Below are 15,000 nucleotides of genomic sequence, written 5' to 3'. Positions count from 1 at the left end.
TTGTGTTTCTTACCTTCTTCATTCACCACCATCGTCCTAGTTTTGTTATAATCATTATATTTTTTTCTATTTATTTCATTATTATTATTATTATTATTGGTGTTGTTCTTGCAATCATCGTTTGTTAAGGGTCATCGTTATTGTTTTCATTGTCTGTTGTTATTAAAATCTTTATTAATGTTTGCAGTACTGTGATTATATAGTCACGTTTACTAACTGTATCCCTATTCATGTATCTAAATTGTCTTCTCTTCTCTCATGCCCAGATGGTCACCTGTATGTGGGAACCATTGCCGACTTCGCTGGGCTGGAACCGCTGATTTACCGCGATCCTTTGCGAACCGAACAGTATGATCTGTCCACGCTAAATGGTGAGGAGAGTGCGTTGAGTGTGGGCGTGGAAAGGGTGTGCGAATGTGTGTTGGTAACGGGGAAAGGGGGAGTGTGTATATGTATGGTCGCAAGTGTGTGTGTGTGTGGTGTGTGTGCGTGCGCGTGTGTGTGCGTGTGCGTGCGCGTATTTGTGCGTGCCTGTCTGTGTGCGTGCGCGTGCCAATTCATACTCTTACGGACATATTTGTTTGTGACGAAAAATGTGTACGAAAGTTTCAAATGAACATGAGCACAAAAAAATGAGAAAATAACTTTAGAATCATATATATTTGCTCTCTCCTTTCAGCCCCCAACTTCGTGAGTTCTTTCGCTCTCGGTGATTTCGTCTACTTCTTCTTCCGAGAGATTGCAGTCGAGTATCTGAACTGTGGGAAGGTATGTTTTATGGCCCGCGCTCTCTGGCAAAGGGATTTTTGTGTCTGGTAATTAATTTAGAGCAAAGAGCTGGCTTATGCGTACAAAATTATTTATATCGTTTTTTATTATTTCATTTAGGTTGGTCTATCCTAATCTTTTGTGTGGATTTAATTAAATAGGAGAGCTTTGAGAGTCTTTTCTTTTTGATGTTGCTAGGAATCTCCATAATACATTTCCTTGGCAAAAGTGCCTAATCAGTAAAAACATTTTAAGCGTATGTTGCATAACATTTTGACTTTTCTAATTTATATTGAAGAATCGAAGTGAATGGAGGGGTATGGCACGCATTTATTGTTCGCTTGTATGTGTTTAAGAAAGAAAAGAAAAAAAATGAACAGGTGTACCGAAATTTGAAATGGGTTCACTCTCTATAGAAATAGACAGACAGATAGATAATAAAATTTGAAATTTAGAAAATGAAATTACAGGAATATTTATATCAAATAACACATCTGCGTTGCAAATACCCGAATTGGTTCTCACTTGTATGAGGCCCATTTCAGTGGGGAAGTGATGTTTAATGATATGCAAATTGTTGGAAACAAGACCTATTGTGAATGGAACTTGAAACTTTTAATGTTTTAGTTGGAACTGTATTTGTGATTTCACTGGCAATTGAGAATAGCAGGTGACACGTTTGACAAGAACCTGCTGTGAATTTTAGCAACTACAACATTCTTAAGATAAATATATACCATTTTTTCACTTCCCTCAAGACCCTGTATTCACGTGTGGCCCGCGTGTGCCGGCATGACAAAGGCGGCCCGCACAAGTTCAGGAACAAGTGGACCTCTTACTTGAAATCGAGACTCAACTGCTCTGTGTCCGGCGACTTCCCCTTCTACTTCAATGAGATACGTGAGTGTGGATGGATATTCTGGTGCTAATTATTCATGGGCGATAATTTCTTTGATACTGTTTTGTTGTTCTTGAGGGAGGGACTTCTTTATAATATAATTGAGTGGTAGAATAGAGGGTTTCTGTATATGTTTTAAGATTATATTGTATAGTAAGGGGTAAGAAAATAGAGAGAGAGACCCAGTATGTGTTTTCATTCTGCAAAGAATGGAACAAGTAAGAAATTTATAAATCTTTCATTACTGAAACAGGCTAAGACAACCCAGAAGTGTATAATGTAGTAGAAAGTAAAATGTTGAATACATAAGCTTTAAGAGTACATTAGTTATTAGAACCTATAAAATTTAGTATTGCCATAACCCTGGAAATACAAATAATACCAAAGGTGATTATACTCTACCAACACTTACAGAGGCCACAACTGAACCTGTTGAAGGGCGGTATGGAGGTCACGCAACCACCCTTCTGTATGGTGTCTTCACCACCCCAGAGAACTCAATCCCAGGATCAGCAGTTTGTGCTTTCACATTTCAAGACATTATGGATACATTTGAGGGACCATTCAAAGGGCAGGCCTCTGTGAATGCTAACTGGCTGCCTGTTCATGGAACTCAGGTGAGAGGGAGAGGAGGATGACAAGAGTTGGGTGAAAGTATTTGCATAAAAATCTTTTGACTGATAACGTCTTTGATTTGCACATTAGGGAATGTAGAACATATCTTGTCAGACCCATAAATGTTGTATTGTATAGCTGACTATGTTTACTTTAACATTGCTGTATTCTGTAAAAATTCAGGTTGATTTGGCATGCCTTCAGTTGGTTAGATATGCAAGTGCTGAGGATGTTTTTAAATATTTTTTTTATGTAATGAAATATGGAAAAGATGCTGGATAAGACATAGAGATCTATATGATTACAACCATCACTTTTCAGAATAAAGTTGCTACTTATAATTTTACTATCTACAAAGGATCAGAATCTTTATGTATGATCATTTGCCATATTTTTGAAGAAACTTAACTGTTGGAGCTATAGAGAGACACCATAGAATTTAATTCAGATTTCTTTTTGTAGAAGGATTTAAAACAGGTATTATCATATAAGTAGCACTGGTATTTATAATGAATAAACTGCATTTAGTTTATAACAGTAACATGCATTTAGAGATTATTATGCATTTCTTTTACTAGATTGTTTTGTGAACTATTAACAGGTACCTGAACCAAGACCTGGACAGTGTGTGAAGGACTCGAGCACTCTGCCTGACGTCACTCTGAACTTCATCAAGTCACACTCACTCATGGACGAAGCTGTGCCTGCATTCTTTGGCCAGCCTATACTCATTAGCACCAGCTTCCAGTGAGTATTTTCTCTCTTTCTTTTTCTCTTTTCCGTTTTGGTTTTTAAAATGTAAATAATTCTTATTCAGTTAAAAATATGCAGAAAATGTCATAAAAAGTAGCAAAAAGATATTATCATTGTATCACTTTTTTTTTTTTTTTTTTTTTTTTCTTTTTTTTTTTCTTTCTTTCTTTCTTTCTTTCTTTCTTTTTTTTCTTGTCTGACTGAATGAGTGAGCTAGTAACAAAATGAGTGAGTGAGTGAGTGAATGAATTGTGCATAGGTGAGTGAGTGCACAGGTTAATGAGTGAATGTGTGAGTGTGTAGGTGAGTCGATGAGTTTGTAGGTGAGTGAGTGAGTGAGTGCATAGGTGCAAGAGCGAGGGAGAGAGAGATAGAGAGAGAGAGAGGGAGATAGAGATAGAGAGAGAGAGGGAGATAGAGAGAGAGAGGGAGATAGAGATAGAGAGGGAGATAGAGATAGAGAGGGAGATAGAGATAGAGAGAGGGAGATAGAGAGAGAGAGGGAGATAGAGATAGAGAGAGAGAGAGAGAGAATGTGCGAATGAAAGAATTGATTACTTTATACTGCATGAAACAAAATTTTTAATTTTTTAAATATTTTTTTCAGCTACAGTGGTCGCTTCACATCCATAGCAGTCGATCAGCAAGTTAAAACTCCAGATAACAAATATTATGATGTACTTTTTATTGGCACTGGTAAGTAGAAATTGTATTAGCTGTAAATTAGTCATTTTCTCTTATGACTGTCACTTCTGGAGTCTTGGTCTTATTTGTTATTTATTTATTTTTTGATGGAATTGAAATTAGATTTTCTTGTTCACATTTCCTCCATTCTCTTACATTAAAACAAATAAGAACACATCTTGGTATTTGAAATAACAAACAAGAATATTACATATTTATAGATTTATTACCTATACTTTTTGTGTTCTTTGTAATATTTTATAACCGCAATTTTATGCATTACTGTACACCCTAATAAAACTTTCTCACCTAAAGATGACAGAATGATGAAATTAGGTACCAACACTATGATTATTTGTTAACTAGGATTTACTCATTGCTCTCATGCTAACACAATGCACTCCATTACAGATGATGGCAAAGTGATCAAGGCCATCAACACAAAATCTGCAGACTCATACCAGGATGTGGAACCCTTCATCATAGAAGATATCACTGTCTTCCCCTCAAACATGGCTGTCACTTCTCTCCAGATCATCAAGCCAAAAGGAAAGCAACCACGGCTACTTGTCAGTTCACGATCAAGGATACACTCCATTCTTTTGAGCCGATGTCAGACCAATAAGATTACTGAATGCAGGTATGCATTTTTACAGAGGTGATACAAGTTAGTCTTTGCTAGCTCTGCTGTGGTATGTTATGTTGGCTGGAAAGAATAAGCTAAATATTACAGTGTAAGATCAACTTTTCCAAATTGCAAGCACAAGACTGGAGAATATAAGTGATTTGTTGATTGAGATAGAAGGGCTTCTTTTCATTTAGTCATGCATATTTCAGATATTGATAACAGAGTTGCAGTGATGCTATGTCTTATTTAATTTTTTGTTGTCATCTCATTTTCATTCGTTGGGTATAATCTCTCTGACAAAATCTCATATCTATTTTCTGTAATGCCTTCCAGTGAGTGTGTAGCCTTGCAAGACCCCTATTGTGCTTGGGACAAGAACAAGAACAAATGTCGCCTTTACACGTCTGGCAAGGAAATGATCCAGAATGTGAGCGAAGGTGTGCACAGCGACTGTGGCAATACTGAGAAAAAGGTTAAGCCGCCTGCACACTCTGCCTCTATCAATCGGGAGTCTTCAGGCACACTTCCCCCCATTCACAACCAGCCTGATGTTGGTGGTATGTTTGAGATTCTAAGTTTCTTATTTTTGGATAATGAGTTGTTCTTTGGGATTCACATACTTTTCAGTTGGATGGAACAGTTCAATGTAGTTCTCTTTTTTGCAGTTGATCATTATTGAAAGAGCTATGTGCTTTCCTTTTTTTTTTCAAGAAAATCTATCTAGACTGACAGATATTTAGATATTGAGAACCATTTGTGATATATTGCAAAGTTGTTAGATTCTACATTTGTTATCAGCTTGGAAGCATGTCTGTACATTCTGATGAACATTAAGTTATCTGCTTTCACTGTTAGACCAGACAAGAACTTAAAAGATAGATTGTTTCATGCTTATATAAATGATGAGAGAGAACTCCATATTCATGTTATGTAAGAACAGTTAAGCCACGTGGGTTTAGCGGAATTTTTCTGAATAACTTTCTATTTCCTCATTTTCCTCTCTCAGTAGCATATAAAGGTTTAGGTATCCTTAAACATTCTCCCCCCCAATCAGACCATGATATAACGAGGGCCCAGACCGTACCGCAGCAGTTCACTGCAGAGACCCTGGCCATTGCTGTTGCCTCAGCCACCATCGGCGCCCTCATTCTTGGTTTCATCACGGGTTTCTTCTGTGGCAAGAAGTGCAACAAAGATGAGGACAACCAGCTCTACGCAGACACTGACTATGAGTATTTTGATCAGAGACAAAATCCCAATCCGTGAGTGATGCTCCTAAGGCATTTGTTTTTCTTTTCTTTTGTTGTTGTTTTTTTAAAGAGATTTTTTTCTTTCTTTCTTTTTTTTTTTTTTTTTTTTTCATTTTGGGGTAAATGTTGCAAAGTCTTTGATTTCATTTGGTTCCCATAGGATGATAGATTACTTGACTCATTATAGTTATTATTATTATTATTATTATTATTATTATTATTATTATTATTATTATTATTAGTTTATTGGTATTGTTATGACTATGATTATCATTACCATTATGATTATGATTATGATGATTATAGTTGTAATTATTATATTTATTACTGTTGTTATTTATTACTGTTGTTATTTATTAATATACAATAATGATGATGTTAATGATTATGATACTGATGGTAATGATATGATAATGATGATGATGACAATAACAGTAATTGTGATATTGATGATGATAATGATAATTACTATAATGATTATCATCATCATCATTATTGTGATTATCATTATGATTATTATGATTATTGTTTTAATAATGATGATAATAATAATGATAAGAATTGTTATCATTGTTATTATTATTATTATTATTATTATTATTATTATTATTATTATTATTATTATTGTTGTTGATGTTATTGATATTATTGATATTTATTAATAGATGACGATGATGATATGATCATGATAATCATGATAACATTAATAATAGTAATAATAATAATAATAATAATAATAATAATAATAATGATAATAATAATAATAATAATCATAATAATAATAATAATAATAATAATAGTAATTGTAATAATACAAAGGTAATGTTAAAAAATTATGATGATAGTTTTTATAATAATGATTATTATTATTATTGTTATTGTTATTATTATTAATTATTATTATTATTATTATTATTATTATTATTATTATTATTTCCTTTATTATTATTATTGTTGACATTCATAATCTTTGTTTTATTATATTTTGTTTAGTGTGCTGTAAAGATCTCCATCTTTGAGAAACTTTTAGCCATTTCTTTTTATTAGTTAGATTTTTACGAATATCCATATATATATTTTGAGTACTTGAGAATTTTATGTTGTTATTTATGACATTATTATGCTTTTGTTTTTTATCATATATTCGTTTGATAACTGAAATTCTTTTAGTGGTAATCACATATTTATGATATTATTTATCTATTTTTTTTATCTTAGGTATGAAGGGTCCATATTATAATATGTTTTTTGACAGTCATCCTTTAATGATTTAGAAATTACATCTATTATTGTCAGAGTGGAATGCAGTTGCAAGGCTGTGTGAGGAGAGTAAAGAGTGAAATTTCCTTTAATGTTATTTGTGTTTTTATTAGAGCAGGAAGTAAGTGATTGTCTTTCATTAAGCTTGCTGCTTCTTTTTCAGAAGTAGATTCATTTTGTCATGTTTTTTGAGAAGTACTGCTTTTTTTTGGAAAATAGTTTAATGGGAAAGAACTAAGTGACTTCATTACAGTTCATGCTATACATATGAATGTATGCAATGAATGGAGAAAAATAGAAAAAAAAAAAAAAATCTTCAAGCCTTATGGTTTCCACTTGCTAGTAATATAAATATTTTGACCACTTTTACCTTAAAATTGGGAAGCAGTCATGGTCAGGCAGTGGAGATTGGCGCTATGGCACTTCGCAACCCTTGCTCATCTCAGTACTCGGCTCCCTCACGCCCTCAAGCGCCTCCTCACTTCCACTCTCCTCCCTACAAGATTTAGAGGTACTACTGCTTCAAAAAATAACCCACAAAAGAGACTGTCACTGTGCCACCGAGGCTAGAAACACTGTTGCCATGTCACCTATTAGTCAAAATTCTCTTTTCTTTTCTTTTCTTTTTTTCGTTTTTAAAATTATTATTTACTTTGTCCCTCCATCCCCCCAACCACCACCAACAATCCCTCAATTCGCTGAACTTGTTTCTGAGCCACGTTGGCATGAACATACCAAAAAAAAAGCCCTACATTGCACCCTCACAAGTAGAAGTGAGACACGTAATAAAGGTGTTTGGTGCCCCTTAGCAGGTGTTCCTCTGGTGGAGAGTGGCACTAACACTGAATATGCATTTGTTCTCAGATGCTTAAGGGCTTAAACTGAGCCCTCTACTCAGTGAGACAGTGAAAGAGAACCACTTTACATGAGTGCTTGGGATAGCTGCACCCCCATGGAAACTAAGAGATCTCGGTAATTGCTAGGGTGTGTCTGAAATTATGGGGATTTTTGCTACTTGTTCCATACATAATAATGCAGTTAATTAAGGACTCATTTGCTTAATGCATACAAGTGGAAATCATGCGAACCTCTTCTTTTTTATTCGCTCTCTTCTTCATTCGTTTGGGACATAGAATGAAATGTGCATATGTCTTGTGTACTGTATGTTATACTGTATATATATTGCTGCTATTTATTTTTTGGAGGTGTATAATTGTTAAACTGTGAATATTCTGCCAGTGACATTTTAAAAAATGTTTTGGATGATATGGGCATTTCAGAATGTATGTAAAATGTATGTAGGTGTATGTAAAAATATAATTTGATACATTAATATTTATTTTAATACTTTTTGTAGCTAGATTAAGAAATATGTATAGTTTTTAGTACTATGAGTCAAAAATTGGGGGATTAATGCTGTTAATGATTGTTATTGCTTCCACTTTTAGGATGAGACAGACTGGTGTCATTTAGATAAGGAATAGCTGAGAATATATATTTCATAGGTTATTATGTAAATTATATGGAATGACAAGCTTTTTCATATGGTAGGTTGTAGCTGAGAATATGTCTCACATGGATAATGATGTAAATCACATGAAATTACTGTTTATATATAGTATTATGACTAACATAGTAAAATATTACTGCATTTAAATTTATTTGATTTATTTGACAACATAGTTCTGTGTATTGGTTAAGTGATATTTTTTATCATGCAAAACTCCACCATAAATTATGAACAACGTTACACTCAGCTGGTACCTTATTTATTTACAGTGTGCCAGACATGCATATCTATGGGTATTACTACATTTCTATTTATTTAGTACTGAAGATTTACAACGTTGGTTTAGAAGTTGGAATACAATTATTGAGAATGGCAGAGTATTTTCTCATAAAGTTAAAAAAAATATTTGGTTGCCTAGGTTATTGTTTGAATATTTCATAGACTATATATTTAGAGGTCCCAACAGGTGATTAAGAAGCTGTGTTAGAAGAGATTGATAGGTCTCATCTCTGTTTAAGAAAATATTATTAATGGAATGTGCTAAAGAGATAAATACAAAACTGCATTAACATTTTATAACGGGGAAATATGGTAAGAACACTTGCGTGTGAGAGATTTAGTAAAAGGCTTTGTAAATGCATTATCATTGCAAAAGCTGTGAAAGTGTGGTACAAAATTAAGTTTCATGTGTAGATTTTTTTTTTTTTTTTTTTTTTTAAGGATAACTATAAGAAAAAGATTTTTAGATATGAAAAAATTGTCCTGGAAAAAAGAGGTGTATTGAAAATGTTAGATTAAACAAAATTTAGCTTGCAAACAGCCTTCATTGAACTCTTTAGCAATATCTTGTAATTGCTTGAAAGAAAGGATGTTACCAACCATTAATACAAAATAAGGGTTGATTTTTGTCCAGTGAATATTGTTTAGAAACCTTTGTATTGCTTCGCTTTTTTTTTTTTTTTTTTTTTTTCTAGAAATGTTTGGCATTTCCATTTGTTCTTTTTTTAACCTATTATTTTTATTGCATTCATAGATGAATATACAAAAAAAAATGATTATGCTTCTGCTACTTAATAAAAGCCAGTTTTTAGAGAAGCTGCTTCAAAAGACTAATATGTGGTGGAAGTCTTATAGAAATTTTAATGTTAAGATTTCAGCTGAGTAATGAGCATATTTTCATATGGAATACAACAGTTTATAGTTCACTCAGTTGGGATATAGAGGCCCACCCCCTGCAAAGGGTTAATCATACAGCTACTTGAGATGTGTCATGAGTATTGACTCATGATAATATTTGTCTTATAACTTGATCAATAGTATTTGCCTCTTCTCTAGTTTACATTTTTCATTAGTTCATGATAACTTTTTCACAAACCAGTTATTGTAATAATTCCAGCATATGTAATTTTAAGTTTAAATTACATCTTTCTGGTGCACTATTAATCACATATGATAGGAAATCTTAAGTTTTAGTCTGATTTTCTATTTTTGTCAGAACAGGTAACAGCAGTACCACAAGTCACCTTCCATTGGTCAAAATAAATTATCATGATCAAGGGATACAGAGTGAATGAAGTGTGAACAGTTGCAAATTCTTTTATTGATAAAACTGTTTGGGCTGTACTATTTTTTAAATTATTTTTTTCAATAATCATAGTAGTTATGATTATGACTATAGAAGCCGTACTCTATTTTCAAACTGATTTCATAGTTGTAAAAATGAGTGATGAGTAAAAAGTGGTATAAACACTTTTCAGGTATCCTTGTACTTGTATAGTTGCTCTAATTTTATTGCAAATAGCCTTTCCTTATTTTTATTACAAAAATAACTGCAAAATTATTATTTTTTATTGAGCGGGAAATGTTATTGTGAATTGTTTTCGTCTAATGGGTTAAACATCAGGTGATGGCATGGGGTATGATACCTTGTTATTTGTCTAGGGAGTGTGGCCTCCTTATATTCAGTTGACATGCACTATAGCATATTTGTATAGGATAGAGTGTAATGAATTACACTAAAATAAATAAGCCTAGATAAAAAAAATCTAAGAATGCCCAGTTCAGATTTGTGAAATTTGAATAAATGAATGGAGATGCACAGAAAGATGTTATTGAAAATGTCTTACCAGTGGGATATTGCAGTGATTTGCAGTAAGGATCACAAACTAAATACAGAAACTTTTTAGTGAAACACAGTTCATTTACAGTTAGGGTGTTACTGCCACTACATTCTTCTTTACATTGCTTAAGAGATAAACTTATATGTTTCACTGTGCCCAAATTTTCAGGCTGAGGTGCATTTCCTTGAAGGCAGAGTTGTTATACAAATTCTCATTTTAGATATACTATATGATGTTCATGATATATATTGGAAATGTTTCCTATTAAATAAGGATTAAACTCCAGTACAGGTGTTGTTCTTGTGTTGTTTTTAGGGAAAAAAAACACCATGGTTTGTAATGAAGGGGAAGAGGATGGGATGAGACTTTTGTTAAAATGTGGGAACAAGGTATGGTATTTTTTTCCCATTTATGTGAGAGTCTTGTGCTGATGGTCATTAACATATAGGTTTATATATATATATATATATTATTATATATGTTATATATATTATATTATTATATATTATATATGTATATATATATATATATATATATATATATTATATATATATAATGTATAATATATATATGTATATATATATGATATATATATAGTATATATATATATATATTATGTATATATATATATGTTATATATATATATGTATATATTATATATGTATAATATATATGTATATATATATAGTATATATATATTGTATATATATATGTATATACATAGATGTATATATGTATGTATATATTATGTATTTTATATTATTTATATATCATATGTACATATATGTTATATGTATTATATATAGTATATATATGTATATATATATATTTATGTATATATATATTTATATGTATATATATATGTATATATGTATAATGTATATATATGTGTGTGTATATATATGTATAATGTATATATATATATATATATATATATATATGTGTGTGTATATATTGTATATATATGTATATATACATATTTATCACACACACACACACACACACACACACACACACACACACACACACACACACACACACACACACACACACACACACACACACACACACACACACACACATATACACACACACACACACACACATACACACACACACACACACTCACACACACTCACACACACACACACACACACACACACACACATACACACACACACACACATACATACATACATACATACATATATATACACACACACATATATACACACACACAGATATATACACACACACACATATAACACACACACACACACACACACACACACACACACACACACACACACACACACACACACACACACACACACACAGTAATAGGCAAATGTTTTGCATTATCCTCCCCACAACAAAAGTGAAGTTATTATATACAGTAATACATTATACTAACCATTAGTACTTTACTGGCAACATTGATGCTTAGGGGTTGGAAGTGGTTGAGGAATCAGTGTTTACTCATGATTCCCTTATTGCTGACTTGAGCCATGGCACAGAGCTTACTTTTTTTTGTAAAGCATGCTTGATAATGCTTCCGAGGTTTTCAATTATGTTTAAATCAGGACTGCTGTCTGGCTAGTCCACAGTCTTTGAGCCACTCTGTCACTGATTTGGCTGTGTATGAAGGGGCTCCTTCCTGCTGAAGCACATCCGTGCCTGTGTTGACCAGGCTGTCCCCAAAGTGCATTATGAGAAAATGAGTTAACTGTACTGATTCACTTTTTCATTCTCGTTAAGCCTTAGAAGACTGCATAAACTCTCTTTGAGAAGCAGCCTCATACCATGATTGAATTGAATATTTCACTGTAAGTTCAATATGCCGGAGATCAAATGGGTCACAACCTCAGTTCACATACAAGTCCCTGTAAAAAATAGCCATAATGCATGGAATGCTTGTTGGCAAACTCAACTCCCATACCCTCTTGAGTATTTGTCAGTGAGATTTTTTTGAGAGTGCTCCCATGCTCTTATACCTAAGTTTCTGGATTTGCCATGCAACTGTCCTTACAGGTATGTCATCAAAGATACTAGGGTTTTTCCCTCTTGTGGTAGTACAAGAGTTAAACTCCTATATATGCTTAAAGATGTTCATAGGCTCCTCTGTCTTCCTTGGCCATCCAGACCATTGTTTTGTGGATGATGTACTGTGGTTGTTCTCTTTGAGGAATTTCTTTAAACCTCAGTTATACATGAAATATTGTGTCCCAGCAGAGTGTTAATTCAGAGAACAAAACATAAACCATGACTCACTGATTAAGTGTTCATAATACAAATGATAGGGATTAATTCTCAAGACAACATTACAGATCATTCCAAATTTTAGACAACCCCTTGACCATCATAAGTAACTTTTTCTTTTTCTTTTTATCATATTTTGTATGGCTACTCATAGGCATGCAAAACTTTTGACTAGTACTGTACTATATTTGTTTCCTAAATATCATGTATGAGTTTCCTGAAAAAGAAAATTGTAACAAGTAAAGTGCAGCCTTGCACTATTAAGATATTCTTCAAATAAGTCTCACAGGCATATCCCCTGTGGATTTTTTATGTCATAAGTGTATTCAGTTCTAATGCATTTTATATTCATATATTTACTTCCTAAGGGTCGGAAAGCCCTCTGGAAGTGGCACTTGTTTTGGGGGTTTAGATAGAGTATCATGATTAGCATCATGAATTTGATTAATAAGACTATTGAAGATTTTGAATATTCACTTGACTTGTGAAGGATGCTGTATCCTGTGGTGTAAAAGCTAAACCTACAAAAGAAAGAAAAGCAACAGGTCTAGAAATGGTTGAACACACAAATGCAGGAAAGTATATGGTGACTTATTCCTTCAAAATATGGGAGGACCTTTCACAAAACCAGAAACATCACTTAATGTTTGTGTTCACTCCACAATATGTGTATGTGGTGAATTTAATGATTTTGTATCAGATAGACCTTGAATTATGTATTGATATTTGGTAGTTATGTGGTGTAGGATCAATGTAAAACACTGTAAAATTTGCAATTTATGTTTTGATATATGATATTCATAGCACTAATTATAAAGAATGTAGCATAGAAAGTCACTCAAATGATAATTATAGTGCACAGCAAATGTTGAAGTGTCATTGTTTATATTTTTAGCAAAAGAATGTTATTTGTATCATTGGATGTTGTATGTTTCTTAGCATGTAAAGATTGTAATTTAGGAAATGTGATTAGATAACAAGTATTTATTCATCTCTGTATTATTTATTTATTTTTTTTTTAAATCAACCTCTGAGCTTCTCTTCAGATATTCTGAGTAATATGATTGTTTTTAAGAATTCTGAGAGTTTTGTACCAGTTGTGCATTGCATATTATGTGTAATGTTCAAAAAGTAAATATATATATATATATATATATATATATATATATATATATATATATACTATATATATATATATATATATATATATATATATATATATATATATATATATATATATAAATATATATATATATATATATATATATATATATAATACATATTTATATATATTTATATATATATATATACATATTTATATATATTTATATATATATATATATACATATTTATATATATTTATATATATATATATATATATATATATAGTTATATATAGTTATATATATTTATATATATATGTGTGTGTGTGTGTGTGTGTGTGTGTGTGTATATGTATATGTATATATGTATATATGTGTATATATATGCACATACACACGCATACACACACACACACACACACACACACACACACACACACACACACACACACACACACACACACACACATACACATACATATATACATACATACATACATATATACATACATACATATACATACATATATACATACATATATACATGCATACATATATACATACATACATATACATATACACATATACACATATATATATATATATATATGTATATATATGTATATATATGTATATATATGTATATATATATATATATATATATGTGTGTGTGTGTGTGTGTGTGTGTGTGTGTGTGTGTGTGGTACATATATATATATATATATATTATATATATTATATTAAATATATATATATATATAATAATATAATTTATATATATATATATATGTGTTACATAATATATATATATATATATATATATATATATATATATATATATATATATATATATATTTATGTATAATATATATATATATATATATATATATATATATTTACATATATAATTAAATATATAATTATATATAATTATATTTATATTTATATATATATAGATTTATATTTATATATATATAATATTTATATAATATATTTATATTTATATTTATATATATAATAATTATATATATATATATATTATATTTATATATATATATATATTTATATTAATATATATTATATTTTATATTATATATATATATTATATTATTTATAATATTTATTTATAAATATATATATTTATATTATATA

At 31.0% G+C, this 15,000-nt stretch overlaps 1 protein-coding gene across 2 annotated transcripts in view; it reads left to right on the top strand.

Moving 5' to 3' along the window:
• Positions 1-15,000, top strand: part of LOC119579506 (semaphorin-1A-like) — a 36,830-nt gene that overhangs the window by 6,118 nt on the left and 15,712 nt on the right. Inside the window, exons 5-14 of one of the 2 annotated variants that reach the window (XM_037927366.1) lie at positions 267-371; positions 680-768; positions 1,527-1,668; positions 2,081-2,283; positions 2,883-3,028; positions 3,642-3,730; positions 4,130-4,358; positions 4,680-4,903; positions 5,401-5,608; positions 7,245-7,367. In XM_037927366.1, the coding sequence (XP_037783294.1) occupies positions 267-371; positions 680-768; positions 1,527-1,668; positions 2,081-2,283; positions 2,883-3,028; positions 3,642-3,730; positions 4,130-4,358; positions 4,680-4,903; positions 5,401-5,608; positions 7,245-7,365 (1,556 nt within the window). In that variant the 3' untranslated portion in view covers positions 7,366-7,367. The remainder of the gene's footprint in view (positions 1-266; positions 372-679; positions 769-1,526; positions 1,669-2,080; positions 2,284-2,882; positions 3,029-3,641; positions 3,731-4,129; positions 4,359-4,679; positions 4,904-5,400; positions 5,609-7,244; positions 7,368-15,000) is intronic. The other variant, XM_037927365.1, reaches the window with a different exon arrangement.

Source organism: Penaeus monodon, chromosome 12 (genome assembly GCF_015228065.2).
Source record: "Penaeus monodon isolate SGIC_2016 chromosome 12, NSTDA_Pmon_1, whole genome shotgun sequence".
NCBI classification, from domain to species: domain Eukaryota; kingdom Metazoa; phylum Arthropoda; class Malacostraca; order Decapoda; family Penaeidae; genus Penaeus; species Penaeus monodon.
This window is presented reverse-complemented; position numbering and strand designations above follow the sequence as displayed.